General features: G+C 49.0%; 2 protein-coding genes across 8 annotated transcripts in view; one reads left to right on the forward strand and one right to left on the reverse strand.

Moving 5' to 3' along the window:
* PPP2R2B (protein phosphatase 2 regulatory subunit Bbeta) overlaps positions 1-8,949 on the forward strand; it is a 132,656-nt gene extending 123,707 nt beyond the window's left edge. For all 3 annotated transcript variants that reach the window (XM_068959645.1, XM_068959649.1, XM_068959646.1), the window contains 3 exons: positions 5,530-5,699; positions 5,943-6,034; positions 6,954-8,949. In XM_068959645.1, the coding sequence (XP_068815746.1) occupies positions 5,530-5,699; positions 5,943-6,034; positions 6,954-7,233 (542 nt within the window). In that variant the 3' untranslated portion in view covers positions 7,234-8,949. The remainder of the gene's footprint in view (positions 1-5,529; positions 5,700-5,942; positions 6,035-6,953) is intronic.
* A 5,645-nt stretch (positions 8,950-14,594) lies between these two features.
* Positions 14,595-18,952, reverse strand: part of TCERG1 (transcription elongation regulator 1) — a 37,237-nt gene continuing 32,879 nt past the window's right edge. For all 5 annotated transcript variants that reach the window (XM_068959584.1, XM_068959587.1, XM_068959586.1 and 2 more), the window contains 4 exons: positions 18,437-18,616; positions 17,339-17,422; positions 16,977-17,077; positions 14,595-15,739 (listed from right to left, as the gene is read on the reverse strand). In XM_068959584.1, the coding sequence (XP_068815685.1) occupies positions 15,538-15,739; positions 16,977-17,077; positions 17,339-17,422; positions 18,437-18,616 (567 nt within the window). In that variant the 3' untranslated portion in view covers positions 14,595-15,537. The remainder of the gene's footprint in view (positions 15,740-16,976; positions 17,078-17,338; positions 17,423-18,436; positions 18,617-18,952) is intronic.

The raw sequence follows: 18,952 nt of genomic DNA on the forward strand, positions 1-18,952 counted from the left end.
TAGATAGAGAGGCAAGGTTATATTTCTGTCCCGATCAGGAGCTCTGGAAGTGTCGAATGACAGTATTCCCATTTCCTGAGCAAGGCATACCTTCCTATTCTCGCATTTCACTACTGTATCTAACAGTCCTGCGGTGACAGCTCCCAGCTGAGACTTAAAATACAATTAAGGAGCAAACAAAATTCATTTTCTTGACACTTCAGTGGCAGAAGCCCTCATTTGGTATTTCCTTTTGTTCAGGTGCTGTTATGTCCTTTTAGTCCTCCGCAAGCATGCGGTGAATACAAGTTCACTTTGACCTCTCCCTTGACATTTTTTTATTGATTTTCCTCCATGCCTCAGAAGCATCAGCCTCAGTCAACTGCAGTTCAGCAGATGTGTGAGTCGGAATTGAGACAGTTCATCAAAGTTCAAAATGAAAAGCAACATTGGCTTTTGGAGACAAATTCTCCAACGGAGATATTTAATAACTGTCAATATTTAATAAAAATGCAGATGATAACACTGCACATCCCAGTCATGTTTATTTAGATAGATGGAGTTTGCTGCTTGAGGGCAGCTTTTACTTACGCACTTCTCTTATTAAATTTTGTTTGCGCCCTTTATTTGAGGCTCCTGCAAGCTGCACCTCACGTGTGTTACTCCAACTGTAGCTGCCGTAAGGGAGAAGAGCATCTTCCATATATAAACCTCTGCTCCGCAGGGACTTAGCGAGCAGTGTGCTGTGATATTCAGACTGGCAGTAGTCCTGTGAGGGCGGTAACTACGGGGGCAGGCTATGCGTAAAGACATTGCATGAGTTGTCCAAAGCGCCACGGGAACCCGAAGGGGAGAGCAGGATTCCCAGAGCAACTCGCAACGCCAGCAAGAATAATCCTGTTCTGAAGAGCGCGTAAAGAATTGTGGAAAAAACATTTTAAGTGCAATATGCAGGACAGAGAGCTTGTGTGCCTGAGATCCACTCTTGGCCTGGGCATACATCGCTGTGCAGTCACTGGGACGTCCCCTCCTGGTAGGCAGCTAGAAACCACATTTCCTGGGACCTCCACACTGCTGTCCAAATCTTTATCAGGATACTAATTATCCAGCTGATCAACGAGATGATCACTGAAAACATGCTGCCAATACCTGTCATCAAAGCTCTCACTTTTCCTTTACTGCAAGTTTTCAGGTGAAAACACAAAACTCGTTCCTGGTAGAGAAGATGAGGAGACTCATTCAGTGGGGTCAGGACTTGCAGCAGCAGCTGGATGGACTCAGGCTCATCTGGCAAGCGATGCCACAAAACCGGGGTTACACTGCACCGGGCTGGCAGGTGGCGGTGCCGATGCTGGAGGAGATCCACGGGACGCGATGACGTGCAAGGCTCGGCACCGGCACTTGAGGCGCAAGGCAGCCTTCACACGGACACTGGAAAACCAAGAGAAAAGTGTGTGTTGGTGGCAGTGCATCATCACTGCCATGGTCATGGCAACTGGCCTGTGACAACTACCAGAAGTTTTGTGGAAAACTGCAGTACAGATCGCTCTGCTCTTACTGTGGATTTGGCAAAGGATGATAGTGACCATCAATAGGAGCAGCAGCATCTGATGCCCGCACTGCCTGCAGCCCTAGACATTACTTTTTTATGACAGTTGCATGGCAACAAATGGACTACAGAGGAGCAAAGTGAGTACGGGGCAGGTGCTGAGGATGGAAAACTGGGAAAATGGGGGCATCTCTGCAGCACAGAGCAGAGGAGCAGATTTAAAGAAGAGCTGGATTGGGTTTGTCTCACCTCACTTTGGGTCTACATTAAAGACAGCTACAGCTGAGCTGGTGGTCTAGATTGTCTTTCTGGGCAGAAGCAAGAAACAGGCTCTTTGAATGGGATTTTTTTTTGATCTGCTTTAGGTGGCTACCTTAGGAGGAGATGGTTTGCACACCGGGGTGCCTGTATCTCTCCACTCGCTGTAAATAGGGTCTACATTTGCACAGTTGCCTAATATACATCAGGAACCCAAACCCAGCTCTGCTGCCCATGCTATAACCAGTCAAAGCTGTCATTGCGTGTCTGTCCGCAGAGGTCCCAAACCAGCATCCCGAGTCTCCCGGTGCAGCACGGGCATCGTAGCAAGAGCTGGTGACAAACCCAGTGATACCAGTAGCGCCCCAGCCAGCTGAACCAGCTGAATGTTTTGCATGAATTTCACAAGTCATCTATCTTAGCTGAACTTCCCTGTTCATCGCTGCTGCCACATTGGTCCCCAAATGCACACCCTTATTTCCTAGCATGGCTGGGGGAAAGAAATGCCTTGCTTTACCCATAAGGTCCTCAGAGACAGAGACTCAGCTGCTGGCCAGGTAGAAGAAAAGGAGCTGACAGCAGAAAAAAAATCAAAGCCTAAAAAACTACAAAGACTACAGTTATTTCCCTACAGTAAAAGGCGCTAAGGTTTCCCCTTTTCTTCTTAAGGAATCACTTCTTAATTTAGCTAGCAAACTCCTGAAACAAATGGCTCAAAATGCAGCTTATTTCCCAAAGATGGAACTTCGCCAACTTGTGTTTTCACTACTGACCACATCGTAACAAGACTACAACTTTTATTCTTTGCCGAAAACTGTTTCAGCTTTGGTTAGAAGCAAGAAGAAGGCAGATCTGCTCTGAAAAGGCAACCACAAGCTTGCAGGTTTTACCTGGCAATACTGCGGGTGTATTCCTAGAAAAGCCCAGAGCCCCGGCTGCGTTTTGGACGAGCAGCAGCGCCGCGGGCCCGGAGGCGGCGGCGGTTTGAGGACGCGTCGGTGAGGTCTCCGTCCTGCCCCGGGCTCCGCAGCACTGCCGTTCCCGCGCGCGGCACCGCGGGTTCCGTCCGCTCCGCGCGCCAGAGAAGCGGGTTCGCCGCACGAGGTAGGATTTGCAGAGCCTGTGGCCGACACCGCTTCATTAACCTCTGCGTCGTCAGTGAGGAAGGGAAATGGGTGTTGTTCCCCGCTACAGAGAGGAGAAACGAGGCGGAAAAGCGATTCACTCAAATTCACGGGGGAAATTGGCCCCAGACCAGCAATTTCTGGTCCTTACTCCATGGTTGCGATGCTCCTGCACCTCCGGGCTGCCGCCGCACGGCAGAGCTGATTTCCCACTCCAGGGCAAAATGAGCATCTCGGCTTGTGCTGTCTTAGCTTTTCCTCAGTCGTCATCATGATTAATTTTGTGCTTGCCGGAACTATAGGTGGTGGTTGGCTTTTTTATTTGAAGCAAGAGAAGAAGCGGAGGGTTCATGTATTTGCCCGTGGACGCTCTGCTCCATCGTACTCTCGGATGTCCACCGTCATCCTGTTTATCCCGGCTGAACACGAGGCACTGCTGAAATCCCGCGAGGTCAAACCTCGGGCCCGGGGCTCACCCGCCGCGTGGCCCCATGGCTTGCGGCACGCGGGCTGAGCGCCGGCCAGCCCGGCTCGCCCCGGGCTCAGACCCGGATGTGCCCTGGTCATCGGCAGCTCGGGGGAGAAGCTCCCGGTGCTGCTGCCGTCCCTGGAGTGTTAACGGAGGAGTCCTACTCCAGCACCCGTCTGCATTAACGAGAATAACCCACATCCATTTGGGTCGTAATCTGGCCTTTTCGGCTGCTGGGTGCTGTTTGGCCAGTGCGTATCTTCTAAAGCAGCAGAGAGGCCGGGCTGCGTTGCCGGAAATGGCGTTCGCCAGCTCGGAGGAGAGCCCGCTGCCTAGCTAGGCAGGGCTGCTGCACGCCCGCGCCGGGGTGAAGCGGGAAAGTGCCGACGCTGCAAAGCTAAATCAGGCTCCAGGATCAGAGCAGCTGCAATGAAAAATGTTCCTTTTCGTGTTCTTGTTGACAGCATATTCTGTTTACCTATTTTTTTCAACTAAACGTTGTAGAGGAGAAAAAGGTTATTTGAGGACAGTGCAGAGATCTGATTTCATGCTAGAAAGCCCAGTTCTTCGTGTAGACAAAGCTCATCCTGGGCAGGACGGGGGACCTTTGGAGACGCGTCCTCTGGTTCGGACAGAAGCTGCGAACGCTTGGCTGCTGCAGAATTGACGGCACAGCGTCGCCCCGCAGAAACGAGTCGTCTCCTTCCTCCCCCTCGCGCGTTGGCTGGTGATGTCCTGCTGCCCCGTGATGGGCCTGGCAAGACCTCCAGCTGAAAATTAACTCGCCGCTTGTGCACGCTCTCCAGGGGAGCGAGGAACGACCCTCCTGCGCCACCCCCGGCTCGTTTAGCAAAGCAGGAGCCTCCCGGCCTCTCCAGCGCTCTCCCTTCTTCGTTTTAACGCTTTCACCGGAGGCGGCGGGGTGCCGCGCAGCCCTCCCCGCGGGGCGGCCGCAGGACCGAAGGTGCAGGACCGCCGCTGCCTCCCGCGGGGCCGCGCGCCTCCTTGCATCCGGCACAGATCGGGGCGAGGGGAGCTGAGCAGGTGGCGTGCTCGGCGCGTGTCAGGGCGCGTGGCTGGCTGGTCCTCGCCTGCCTTCGTTTTCTGGGTGCAAACGGGTCAGCGCAGACGAGCAAACACAGTGGAGGGTTCTGCTGTGCCATCTCCGTGCTGGGGACAAGGGCTGGAGTAACGTGGCTGGGAACTGGGCTCTTCTCTAGGACAGAAATGAAGCAGGGTGAGCTCCCCCGTGCTACCCAGCAAGAGTCTTTAATGCCGAGCTAAAGAGATTGGTCGTAGAGATGGAAAGACGCGGCTGGACAGACGTCCCTCCAATCTGTGGCATCTCTCTTGATGCTGGTGACAGTGGTCCGTACATGATAAGAACAATGCCCAATTTCAAGTGATTTTTTTTTTTAAGCCATATGTGCCCAGCTGATATTACTTAGAAATTGACTTTGTAAATACATTTAATGTGGAACTTCATTGGTCTCCTTCACACTGCTCAGACTGTGATTTATTCAAAGACTGATCAGATTAAATTTGTAGGTTGCAGTGGCTATAAAATAACTACGCTGACTTCCCGCTGCACCACACATTGATTTCTAGAGAGCAGAAATGGTATGCAAGGCCCTAAATCTTTTGGGCTGTTGTTACGTTGTTGATGGATGGGTCTCCGATGATCCTTCTTGCTTATTGCAGTCATTAAAAACAAAGGAGCTTCAACTATGCCAAGTAAAATCCTTTAAATACAGGCATTTGTCTGTTTTATGTCAAATGCAAAGGCAGAGCGCATCCCCCGCCGTCTCCGGACGCTCCCGGCGTGCGGTGGGAGAGCGGCCGCCCCCCAGGTCCCGGGAGTCCGCACCGTCCCCGGGGCCTGTCCCTGGGGTGCCAGGGCGGCGCCTTCCTCCTGGCTCAGCTTTTGGGAGCCTTCAAAGACAAACCAAAGCCTGCTTTCATAATACTGCATTTTTGGAAAGTGCGTGTTTTGCACCTCACACACGTTGTGGGCTCGTCAAGCAGGGTGGTAGGTCCTCGGCGCCGGAGCAGCCCGGTGGTGGCACAGGGCAGGAGCACGCAGCACCCGCAGTGTCCTGCACCATGTACACGCCAGCTGATGTTAGGACTTGTCCTTTCCTCTTCTGCAGTTTTTGAAGAGCCCGAAGACCCAAGTAACCGGTCATTTTTTTCTGAGATCATCTCCTCAATTTCCGATGTTAAATTCAGCCACAGCGGGAGGTATATCATGACCCGGGACTATCTCACAGTCAAAGTGTGGGACCTGAACATGGAGAACCGGCCCATCGAGACCTACCAGGTAAGCATCAGAGGGACAGATCTGACACATGGGACCATCCTGCCATTAAATCTTGGCCAAGAAAATGAAGAACTGTTAAATATGGGCTTGGGTGACCCAGTGAATTGTAGCCTGTTTGCCATGGACAAGGACAGAGCGCTCTGGGGCTGGCTACCAGCTGGGCTGTATTTCAGCCTTAAGCCCCGGTGACGGTCCCTGAAGCGTGGTCGCGCGCTCACTCTGCCTGTCCCCCTCTGCTCCCAGGTTCACGACTACCTCCGAAGCAAGCTGTGCTCGCTCTACGAGAACGACTGCATCTTCGATAAGTTTGAGTGTGTGTGGAATGGGTCTGACAGGTGAGAAAGATGGCGGAGGGGGGACAGTGTGGGTCAGGAAGGGGGGGGGGGGGGGTTCTGCTTCCCTGGGTACCGTTCTGTGCTTGGAGATGCCTCACGGGTAAGAGAGGTATGACTTTTTTTCTTTTTTTTTTGTATTTATTATAGAGGTTAAATTCAAACCAGAACTCAGGCCTAACGAGCCATAGCAAACCTCTGTAACACTGGTGGCTTTCATGTCCTTCTCTGCAGTCCTTTCACTGGGCCTTTGGGTGCCTGCACAGAAGTTTGCTGCAGGGTCTGGAGAACTTGTCTCAACAGTGCATCGTTAAAATGACCTGCATTTAGACCCTTTTATCCAACCACCTCCAAATTTCAAGCATTGTTGAGGGGATCTGGAGGTCCAGGCACAGTCCTGGTATTGGATATGGTTCTGGTACTGCATCTTACCAAATCCAGAAGAGGCCTAATCTCTTGTATTGGTCTGGATGCAGCTGGAGTCTCAGGAGATTAACCATTCTTGGGGGCATTATTCAAGAGAATGATGATAATGTATTTTGGCCACTGATTACAAAAAAAAAATTATAATAACTATCCATGCATAAATTGCACCATCTCAAGTGGCAGAAAACATGCAAAACCGGTTGGCCACACGAGATTTCTACAGTTTTTTTCTCTGAAGAGAATGCCGAACCATCGGAGCAGATTAATGAGGCACAACTGGGCCTCAAACCTGAGTTCCAGATCTAATCTAAATCTCATTATATCACCAGATACTCAGTTCGCCTCTAGTCAAAAGGCAGCTTGCCTCTAAAAAGGCGTGAAAATCATTCGGTTCAGGTCAGCTAAATCTTTGCCATAAAGACTAATTTCCATATTAGTTATTATCCTGAAGGCTATTTCAGGATCAGTTGTTACCCCATCCTCCCTTCGCCCGCAGCGTCATCATGACCGGCTCCTACAACAACTTCTTCCGCATGTTCGACCGCAACACGAAGCGGGACGTCACGCTGGAGGCCTCGCGGGAGAACAGCAAGCCCCGGGCCATCCTCAAGCCCCGCAAGGTCTGCGTCGGGGGCAAGCGGAGGAAAGACGAAATCAGTGTGGACAGTCTGGACTTTAGCAAAAAGATCCTGCATACAGCTTGGCACCCTTCGGAAAATATCATCGCCGTGGCAGCGACAAATAACCTGTATATATTCCAGGACAAGGTTAACTAGGAGGACAAGTTATTCTTTAGGAAGCTCATGTACTGAATACTAGTAAACACACGATTTCAAATGTTTCTTTTCTTTCTTTCTTTTTTCCCCCCTTTCTCTTCCCTGTTCATGTGTTTAACTGCCCCTCTGCGCGTACCAGCGGCGCGGAGGCGAGCCACCAGGTTTCGGTGTCCTCGGCCTGCCGGCAGCCAGCGCCGCAGGCCGGCGTTCGTTCCCGTTGCTTTACGAGCTGAGAGGTGACACGGTCCCTTCAGGAGCAGGTTTGGGAGCTGCAGGGTTTCGTTCTCCCAGGGTCCGCTGGCGGCGGCGGTGCGGCTGCAGATGTCCGCCGAGCTGGGCGAGCGGCAGTGTGGGACGTGAACAGGCAGCCGTGCTTGGGAAGGAAGGGGAGGAGGGTGCGTGTGCCTGAGCGTGTGCGCGGCTGGGCCTTTGGTTAAAGCAGTCCCAGCCTGATCTTTTTTTTTTTAAACTTTATTCTGGAAGTAGTCCATCTGTTAGTTTGCAAAATCAGAATGTTGTCCCCTTTGCCACTTTTCGCGTTTGTTCTTTTTATTATTATTATTCCATATTTTTACCAACGGAGACAGCAAAACCAAACACAAAGCGGACAGATCAGATTTGCGCTGGACAAGCGTAAAGGGGAGGGGAGATGTTCTCGCCAGGGCTGCTACCCTCCCTCTGCACCCCCCGAAACTCTCCTGAGGATTTGGCTTTGTAGATACTGTGGTGCCTTTTTTTGGTATGCAAAATACCTTTATAACTGATGCTTCCAAAATGCATTGATTGCAAACCAAATTGAACCTGGGCTTTTCTTTGCAGTTCTTGTATTTTGTTTTGGTCATTTTTAACTGTTCTGTTGTAATCATCTCTTGCATGTTGTGACTATGTCTCTCTCTCTCTCTCTCTCTCTCTCTCTGTTTCTCTCTCTCTCTTTTTCTTTTTTAATTAATTTATTTATTTATTCAATTTTTTTTAAAGATAAGTTGCTAATTTATGACATTCTAAAAAGGAAACCAACCATATATTGCTGTTAGCACCTGACTGCTTCAGAGAGAGGCTGTCTATGGGTCTAGGTTATAATAATAATAATGGTAATAATAATAAAAACAATAACTCTTCCTCTTTGCATGGCAAGGCTGCCCCTTTCTGCCATAAAGATTGTTCAGTCCCCTCCTTTACTCAAGCAACTGTTCAATAAATAAATACATAAATACTGAGTTTCCATGCAGTCTGAAAACTGCTCCCGCGACAAAAAGCAAAGGAACAAACGAAGTCGGCGGCACGATTGGCCCCGCCGCCTCGGGAGCGGGTCGCCAGCGGGGCGGCCGGCGGCCCACCGCCCGCGGGCCCGGCTTTGAGGGCAAAGCGCGCTCCCCAGGCAGCCGCTTCCGCAAGGCACGGCCAGGATTCGCTGCGCTTCCCGGGGTGGCCGCGAGCTGCAGCGACGCCGGGCCGAGGTGCCCCCGCTGCGCCGGGGGTTGGAGCCGAGCGTTCGCCTTGCTGAAAGCAACGAGTACAAGAAAAGGAATAAAAAAGTGCACTGGCTTATAAAGTGATTACAGGTGATGGCTTTCAGGAGTAACTTTTTTTTTTTTTTAATGAAATGTTTTAAAAAAAAAAAAGGCAAATGAATCATTTTTTAAAAAAAAACATGTTTTCTGTTCCTGTAAAGAAAGCCTGCACTCTGGTGTCAGAAGTAAAGTTGTCCCGAACGTGTCCTCGTGTGGCGTCATTGGTTGGCATGGTGTTAAGTGCGATGCGTCCCCATTCCTGTCCCTGCTCTGGCGCGTGGGGTGGGTGCGTGTCCCCATCCATCCCTGTCCCCATCTCCATCTCCGTCCCCATCCCCGTCGCCCCTGTGCGGGGCCATGGGGGCTGGTGCATCTCCCCATCCCTGTCCCCATCTCCATCCTCATCCCTGTCGCTGTCCCCACGTGCCAGCTGGTGCATGTCCCCGTCCCCATGCTCGTGTGTGGGGCTGGGGCATGTCCCACCCCCCCTGTGCTGGCGCAGGGGGCTGATGCCTCTTCCCATCCCCGTTCCCCCGTGCCAGCGCGTGGGGCTGGTGCATGTCCCCATGCCCGTCCCCGTCTCCATCCCTGTCCCCATTCCCATCCCCGTTCCCCCGTGCCAGCGCGTGGGGCTGGTGCATGTCCCCGTCTCCGTCCCCGTCTCCATCCCTGTCCCCAATTGTGCTTGATTGCATGGGGACGTTCATCCTAATAAACAAACTGGTTGGGCTAATTGCTTGGACCTTACCCTGGGTCGTCTAATCAAACGTGGTAGTTCATGGAGCCCGACGCTCGCTCTAGCGCCGCACAAATACGCGCGTGCTCCCGGCTGACGGCCTCCGCGGCCGAACCGCGCTAAGGGGGCGCACGCGGTTGGTTCAATTTGACGCTGAAAACCTGATCCTACTTCTGCGGCGCTGATAGACGACTCAGGTTGCCGGGGGCTGAGACCCCGGAGCCCCGCAGACGCGCGCCGCCCGCCCGGCTTGGGCCGTTTTTGCCGCTTTTCCCCGGCTGCTGGCGCTGTGCCCCGCGCGGGGAGGGGGCCGCGGGGAGGGAGAGGGGCCGCTCTTGGCAGTAAAACAGTGGCTGCAGTGAATGGCTCACCCTCTTCGGGAGGACAAATCTCACTTTGTGATAAAGCATTAAAACAAACTGCCCATTGCCCTGCAGCCCGTGCGCCAGCTCGCTGCTGCTCCTGACGATGGATTTAAAGAGAGGCACCTGGCTGCAAGCTGCAGGGCATGGACTACACTGCCGAGGAAACGTTAGTCAAGCAGACACTCATTTACCTTCGCAGTAACTGCATGACCTTCATCTACCAAAACGTGCACGAACCCAAGCCAGTGTCGTCCTGGGTGCACAAAGCGCTTCCCGGCTGGGCAGCGGGACGCTGCCGGGGGAGCCGCTGTCCGGCGCCGGCTACGCAGAGCGCCCGTCCACGTTTCCAGCACGGCTTTTGACATTTTAACGGCCACATCTGTCTTTACCTCTGCAAATCACATTATGTATACAGCGCTTTGGACGCCTGTCGCAGAGGAACCTGGTCCTAGCTTTTCCTTGCCCCAGCAGTTTCCACAGGATGTTACCAAGACATGTCAGCCCAGGCTCTCTCTGGGGCGCCAGCAAGGCAGCTGAGGGATCTCAGTGCTACGGACCTGGTGAAGCTAGAGGCAGGCTACCTGAACTGGGTACAGCGACTGACAAACACAAAATGACAATATTTGTGATGGAAAGGCTCTCCTTTTTGGAGTGCAGATGTTGGCAAAACCTTGCAGCTGCCTGGGTCCTCAGCCTTGGTCGGAGGAACCCACCACCAACCATCCATGTCCCAGAGCAGGTCCTGGCTTGTTGAGGTCCTAGCTGCCACCCCGGAGAGGCAGCAGCAACCCGTCTGCCCGTGGGGCACAAGCCCGGATGGCCGCTCGCTAGAAGCAATTGCACACCAATGAAATGTGAGGAGAAGATCAGTGGTATTAGTGTAAGATTACATTTTAAATAGATCGGACTGGAGGTTCTTATTCACTCCTACAACTGAGGGTGAGACACGACAAAATTAGACTTATACGACCATTATTAGCTACTGCCTATAATCATTGCTCAGCAACAGCCAAATTCTCACAGTGCTGCGAAGCACTGAATTAAAGTAAAATCACAAAGATCATAATAAATGATCTATTCTTCCCTCCTTAGGTTTCCAGAGGGAACTAATTCACCGAGAGCTTTCTTCCCCGTGATTCTTGGTTTGTGTCTCATCGCTTCATGCCGATACGGACCCCTGAGCATAACTGCCTGACCAGGCAGGCTGAGGGGTTAATGCCCGCGATAGGACGCTAGCTCGGTGTGCACTGCTGGAAATTGCTGCAGGAGAAGTCAGTCGTACATTACACAAGCGAAAGAGCATTATTTCCAAAGCTTGCTTGAAGGAACATGAAGAAAAGGAGCAAGGACTAGCTCTGATGAGTTAATACCCATTTATTGCTGCGAAACAATACTAGAGGTTGAACGCGTTACCATGCTTTATCATTTACCTTGAGGACGAATGAAAGCAATTTACACACAGGGCACAGTTATAAAACTAATGGTTCGGCCGCCGTTAGGGTCATCTGACGCCATATCCTCAAGGCAGCGGCGGCTGACGGTCGAGGGATGGCTCATAAAAACCATGAAACGTTCGACCTGCGCTGATTTAAACGAGCTGAGCAGCAGTTGCGCTAGTCAGCCGCCATCCGGCGCGGCCGGGGTGACCGGCCGGCTCCCCGCCAGCGGCTCCCCGCCGACCGGAGCGGCACCGGCCTCGCCGGGCTCCCGCGCCTCGTCCTCCCTCGCGCCAAGGGCCCTGGCGGCCGCGGCCTCGCCAAAGCGCCGCGGCGAGCGCTGCCCTGGCGCCGCCGCCGAGGTGCCGCGCGGCGGGGACCTGCCGTGGTGGAGAGGGTCAGTCCCGGGGTGAGGGGGCCTCAAACACCCGCAAGCGGGTGATTCCTGATGGGGCTCCTCAGGAAACGGCCTACGACGAGCAGGGCGTCCCGGCTAACGACGCCCCGGGGGACGCTCTCCCGGCCCCACGGCTCCCGCGGCGGCCGGCTCCGGGCGGTTTTGGGACCAGCCCCGCTCGGGGCAGCGCGCCGCTGCCGGCCCCCTCGACGGCGGCTCGGGGCAGCGAGGAGCCAGCGCGGGGGCAGCGGCCAGGCCGGGGCCTGCAGCCGCTCTGCCGGCGGAGCGGCCTGCCCGGGCGAGGGGCGGCCTGCGGCCCCCACCCCGGCCGGCCCTCCGCCGCCCCCGGCCCACGCAGGTAAACCAACGCCCCCCCCAACAGCTGGTCTCCGTCAAGAAGATAAATTGGAATTAATGACCGTCTCGCTCACGCAATGAACAAGTTAACCGCATTTTAAGGACGGAGCCGTAAAAGCCGCCCGGCCTCCTGCAGGGATCTGCTAAGCTGAGCGAAGAGAAGCCCACCCCGGGGGGCCGGAGCCGCCGCCGAGCTGCTTCGCTCCTTCTCGCCGTCGCAGATCAAAAGCCGCCGCCATCCCCGGGCTGACGCCGGGGCACCGCCGGGACCGGCCGGGCCGTGGCAGGTCCCGCCGCCGCCCCAAAGGCGTCCAGCTTTCGGCGGCGAGCGGAGCCTCTTCCCTGCCCGCAGGCCTGGCCAAAGCGTCTCTGCGCCGCCTTCTTGCGCTTCAAACGCTTAGTTTGTTCGTTTAAAAAAAAAAAAAAAAAAAAAGAAGACTTTAGAGAAGTTTAAAGTTAAGAAATAAAAAGCAGCGGTTCTGTTTGTCGGATGGCTCGATCGCGGTTGTCAGACAGGCACAGGAAGCAAGGAAAAAACTGCTTTTAAAATAGGCAAAGGCAGGAAATACGCTGAATCCAAAATCAGGGAAAGGAAGCAAAACCAGCTAGGAAATAAAAAAGTCACGACAGAGACGACGATAAATTAACAACGGCATCGAAGATACAGACAGCGTGCAAATCAACTGGGTCAGGACCGATGTGCCGCGGATAAAACGCCTCCGGCAGGCAGCAGGACCTCGTGGGCGCCGGCGCCGAGCCGGGGCTCCCGCCGGCCCCGGACGAGAGCGGTCGCGGGGTCGGCCGCGGCCCCCGCGGCAGGAACGAGCCGTCGCCCAGCGGGGAGGGAGCCGGGGCCGCATCCCGCCGCTCCCCGGGGCCCACGCGCAGACCGCCCTGGTGGAGCGCCTGCTCCCGGACTTTGGGGGCCAGCGGGCTGTTTTAGAGCCACGCTGAGGTGAGAGCTGCAGCACAGGGTTTGCTTGACTTGCAACTGTAAAACAGGACTTCGCGTACGGACTAAGTCACCCTTTTAAGCGGGCACAGATTTTAAAGGATGTTTGCTAAGTCAAGCGTGCTCACCGTGGGACAGTTTTCCTTTTTTGAACTGACGCTATCATAGCATGTACCTTTAGACACCTTTTCCTTGGTGGAACAGTTCCTGCTCACCTTGTACTGTGCTTCTGAGTAAGTTACTTGTGTCAAAGTCTGTTTTCAAACGTGAACAAATAAGTGAAAGCTCTTTCCCTTAGCGAGCTTTGGATCACCTAATTATCTTAAGACACCCGACATTCAAAAATAACATGAAGAATTTGTGCTAATTGAGGGTCTGATTTCCTAACACAAGCTGAACTATAGCAGCCTCGGGGTTTCTCCAGGCCCAGCACTTACACTGGGGACTTGTGTAGCTCTACAACCCCCAACATGTCTGCAGCGTTGGCGTCACCAAAATCAAGGAAGGCCTGAGCCTAAAAAATTCCTAATCGCACTTGTAGCCTACCTTGCAAACTGCCCTTGCTGCAGGGCATCCTCCGTCACAGTCACGCAGCCAAAGCTGAGCTAGTTTTTGTATTTTCCAAGTGGGACTACAATTCACAGACAAGTCCAACATAGGTGGCCTTAAGCAAGCTACCATCCTGCTTACTGGACCCTCACTCACAGCAAAGGCCTTGCACTCGCCTGGTTTCCAGATGATTTGGGCACAGCCAGACTGATGACCTTACAGGGCACCACGAGCTGGCAGTCCGGCAGAGACGATCCTCTGTGTTGGGGGGGTGGAGGTCTGTCAGACCACAACAGACCACTGAAGACCACTAACTTAGCTGCACAGAAACAACTCATTTTTTTACATGTTTGTGAAGCAGGAAATTTAAGGTGTGTTTACACAGTCCTATATGGAGCTACTGTGAGCAAAGCTTTCTTAAATCTGCAGAGCTCAACGAGCACGTGCTGCATGCGCTTGTCTGCCCGGCATGGAGCAGGTGGACACTAACAAGAGCATTAGCTAGGAGGGATGCTTTGCCTAAATTCAACAGGGTACACGTTCTTACTACGACCATCATGTTTTAGATGTCACTGGTACAAAGCCCTCCCCACTCTGACTCGGTACTCAAGACTACCTGGGAACTCTCCATGGCTGGTCTCCCCAAAAATAATTTGGGGCAAATCAATTTTTCCTCATGGAGGAATCAATCCTTCCCCACCCCTCACCCCTTGCCAGAAAAGGGACAAAAGGAAGATATGCGTCAAATAGGGAAGAAATAAATAGAAGGAAATACAGACACCACCTCCCGTAAAATCTAATTCTTCAGTCTTTTTGTTGAATGAAAGTAGAAAAATTGTGAAATGTGATTTGCAAATAATTGTTTGGCATCCAGCTGCACATATATTGATCTGAATGTTGTTGATGAAATTTAATTTGGCGTTACACAGTACCATAAGCACTGTTTTGCCAAACACAGTCAAAAACTTAGGCAGCATGGCTTAGGTTTTGTTTGCTTTACTCTTAAATTCACGGCTAACAAAATTTAACAAAAACTAGTATTAGGCCTGTACAATCCATATATAAAAAGGGTTGGTTTATTGTAGTTCAAATACATAAACTGAACAATCCCAACATTTCAAAATTAAACTTTAGAAACACAAGTTTAACATTCAAAACAGGAGTATAGTTTACAAGAATTGCCCAGAAGGGAAATCCACAGTCTAATCCAGAAGTATGTAAAGATCACTTTATTGTAAATAAAAATGTGTTTATACAACCGTCCTGTTCTGTTCTGGTAACCACTGTTATTTACCAAGTGTTTCCAACTTCGAGTAAAAATTATTAGACAAATCTTCACTTGGGCAGAGCAACCTGATTTCATTTCTAATTCATGGATAGGGTAGGGAACAAAGCAGACCTGTGAACAAATTTAATTTGGTCTCTGTAGTCCCAATTCTCCTCTCACACAGCTGTAACTGACTTTAATGGATTTAGTTCCATTTACAAAAGTGAAAGCAAGCAGAGAATCAGGGCTTGTGTTTCCAGAATGTGGTCTTCAGTAATCAATAATTTAAGCTATGAGACAGCATTTCATCTCCTCATACAGGTGACGCTGGGTAACCATTAGGAAGTTTGTGGTATATGTGTAGTCTAAGTTCAAACTACAAGCGCAATCATCCTTAAGACTTGCATATATAACACTGCTGAGAAGAATGCCTCCAGATCTCAGACACCCACACCTCATATACAGATATTCCATTGTTCTGAGATCTGAAGTTACTAGACACAGCCCACGCATTGGGATTCTTTTGTCAGTCATGCCCTACAAAGAAAATCATAAATATCTTTGATGTTCTCTTTTTACAGAGACCATTTTATGTTCACAAATGCTGCTTCTTCCTCTGCTCCTCAGATGGTTTTGCAATATATTCACGGTAATGTATATGTATAAACCTGACAGATGGCTCATGCAAGCTTTTTTGAATTAACAGATACCCTTGGCTTAAGAGCATTTCATAATTATTTTGTTGTTCGTCTTGTAGGCTCTGAAGCTGTGGGAGGTGGAGGCGGACCTCGACGGTCCAGGTCATCTACGTAGGACACAATCAGTTTGCGTCTCTCTTCTGGTACACAGTCGAGTACCAGATACCGCTTGTCATTCTGTAAAATCTTCTCTACATCTTTCAGGTGCTGATCTGACTCCTGGATCAACTTTTTGGATCTGAAAGCAAGCGTAAAAATTACCATCTGACAGTAATCCAGAAAAATACATAGAACACACGGGGAATCCATCCTCTTACCAGTGGTGGCTGGTACACACTTAGAGAAGCTGCCCTCACTGCAAGAAACTGCAGGTAGAATCAATGGGAAAATCAAAGCAAAGAAAGGGTGCAGAGCCTTAGGTACCATCTTAGCTAGAAAGATGCCACTTTAGGTCAGGACTAGTCACATCAACACCACTCTCTCTATGCATGATAAAGTGTTTGTTGCTGCTATTAGTTTTGCATTAATCAATCATCATGGAAGACTCGCGTCTGTGGATGCAAAGGCCTTGTACAACACTACATAAGCTATACAAATGCTAAAGTCTAGAGGGTGGGGAAACAGAGTTAAATTAAGCACCCAAATGAGCATTACAAATTAGCATTTGTAAATTCAAGTCTCAGCTACAGTCCAGCTTGATTGACAAACCACATCAATTTAGGGCATTTTAATTCAGCTTACTGACAGCAGCACCACCTGAAACCACACCTCCAATATGCTGCAGCACTGACTGCAAATGGAAACATGCTGTTCGTTAATACGTGAAGAGCTTCATTTTCTCTTTTGCATGAAATCTCCGTTTCTAATGGGAAATTTGTTTTGATCCCCAAGATTCTGTAGCAGCCTTAACATTCCCTGAAGCTGAGTGAAAGAGTTAACAGCTTTGTAAGTTAACTCCTTTGTAAATCTGCCTGTATCTAAGACACCCTTTTTAATGAAACTCTCCCAAAGAGACCTAACAAATTATTTTTGTTTTTATTATACATTTCAACATAGCCAATATTTCTTTGCTGTCTACTCCAAATTCCTGAAACACAGGCCTCAGCTCAGTATCAATCCCTCTCAAGTCCAAACCAAGGACTAATACAAACATGAAAGCTGGCCCTTGCCACAGGATGAATTTAATGCCTGACAGTTCAGAATATGCTGAATACTACTCTAAACCAAACAGAATCTGACATTTGTGTTAGCCTGATTTTCAGTGCTTGTAAATCATCAGTAGTAATGTTAAAAAAAAAAAAAAAAAAAGGCAAAGATACCTCTATCCATTGCAATTTTTCTTTTGACGTGCTACGAAAGGCTAAAAGAATGTAATGCAGATACCAAATTATGTTAGATAGGAAAAAAGTTTGTTGCCATTTATATGGAAAAACAGAGTAAAAAAAATTACTCTTCATTAGCATTATGCCACATACCTGTATGTTATAAATTTGGTCTCTTTCAATAGCGTCCGGAAGTCAGCTTTGGCAGTAATATATTTGTCTCTAATGTATTCCTCAAACTCTCTTTGTTTTTTCTGAAAGAAAAAAAAACAAGCTTAAAATACTGAATACCTGAAAAGCCTACAGAGTAAGTACTTCATGCAACTAAGCATACTGAACATAAACAATTACATGTAAATTTTTTTTTTTGCATTTTTAAATTACAAAAAGACTTAATTAAACAATAATAATATTTCTGTTTGCCTAACGTGAAGATTGCTTCAGAAGCCACTAACTTACTTCCTCAGCATACTGCACAAGGCTAAAAGTCAGCAACAGTGATACAAAACTCTTACCCTGTCACTGGAAGAAAATTTAATGCACCTCGGATCTTCTTTAATGATTTTTTTCACTTCTTTCCATGTCGATGTTAAAGTTATCTTTCAAAAAAAGCAAAACGGGTCAAAATTACAAGAAAATCATAGATTCTAAGAGGAGGAATGTAAATATCACTAAATCTGAACCTTTAAAAAAAATCTCTCAAGTGCACTGAAATAGGTTAAAAATACAGCAACAACTTTGAAGTGTTGGGTTTTAATCATTTCTACTACTACTTTAATCATTTTAATTAGATGATTGTACAATTTCCCTTTTTATATTGCAATTTTTATACTGGCTTCTTTTTTTTTTTTTATTTTGAGATGGCATTTTCAAGCCAAAACCCTCACATCATTTACATTCAAACATCTTTTTTTCTGATACATATTTATGTATATAAATATGTTGTTCAAAAGTTCAAAAACTTGCTTCAAAGTTACATAATTGTCATTCTATTCTGTTATAGTAAAAATCTGCTTGACATTCTAAGGACTTGTAACTAACGCACTAAAAATTAGTTTAAAACTTTAGTGTTGAAGAAAACAGTGAAGTTGGAACATGATCAAAAAAGAGGAAGACTCACTAAAACTCCACAACACAGAAAGAGTGATAGTTTTTCATAGCATTTATATAGAATAGAAATTCAGATTCAGAAGCACAAGATGAAATTGAGAATATCAAGACAGAGAGACCTGGTAAGTTGATTCACAGATATTAATTAAGATAAATATATTGATATTTGAAAGAGAAAGTTGTCATTAGTAAAGAATACAAATAACTCAGTGCTGAAGAGATGTAACATCCTGCAGGAGACTTAAAACAAACAAACATTAACAAAATCCCCACTGATTAGAAGTTCAAATGTGAATAAGCGAAATGCCAAACAAACAACACTCCAGATAAACAGGTAACGAAACACACTGCATAAATTCTGTTATGAAGAAAACATAGTGGTGAAGCAAATGAAGGGGCCCAGGGAAAAGATTATTCTGCTTGAGGGAGAGAAATCCAGAAGAAGATAAATTACAACAGGCTGACAAAAGAGGATTTGAAGTTTGATTATATACAGCTCTTACCGCTGATGTTTCATCCAGAAGTTGCCTAAAGTGCTCCCTCTTCTTTTTGGTAAGTGCTTCAATGTGTTCATTAAAAAGCTTCTCTTTTTCTTCTCTTTCTAGCAGGGAGCCAGATTCCCATCGATGGTCTTTGCGGAGAGTCCTTCTGGTATCAGACCATGACACATCTGAAGACCGTACCTGAAATGAAAGATAAGAATTATTGGTGAATCACAGAAGAAATAATGATTTTTAAAAATCATTAGGTACTACTTACTTTTGTCATTAATTTGGAAAAAAAAGCTAAGAGACTATGGTAGCTTTCTGACAAATACTAAACAAGCAATGGTACACAGAATTACTTTGCATGTGTTCAAACACAGACAGAGAACACGCTGACCTGAGTATTCAAGCTCTCTCTCTCAAAAAAAAAAAAAAAAAAAACCCAACTTGTATCCTCCTCCCCTATGCATAATATAGTATATTAACCATAAGTGGTCTGACAAGGCAGCCTCTGAGTTAATCGTTTACAAAGAG

This window comes from Struthio camelus, chromosome 13, assembly GCF_040807025.1.
Source record: "Struthio camelus isolate bStrCam1 chromosome 13, bStrCam1.hap1, whole genome shotgun sequence".
In the NCBI taxonomy this organism is placed as follows: domain Eukaryota; kingdom Metazoa; phylum Chordata; class Aves; order Struthioniformes; family Struthionidae; genus Struthio; species Struthio camelus.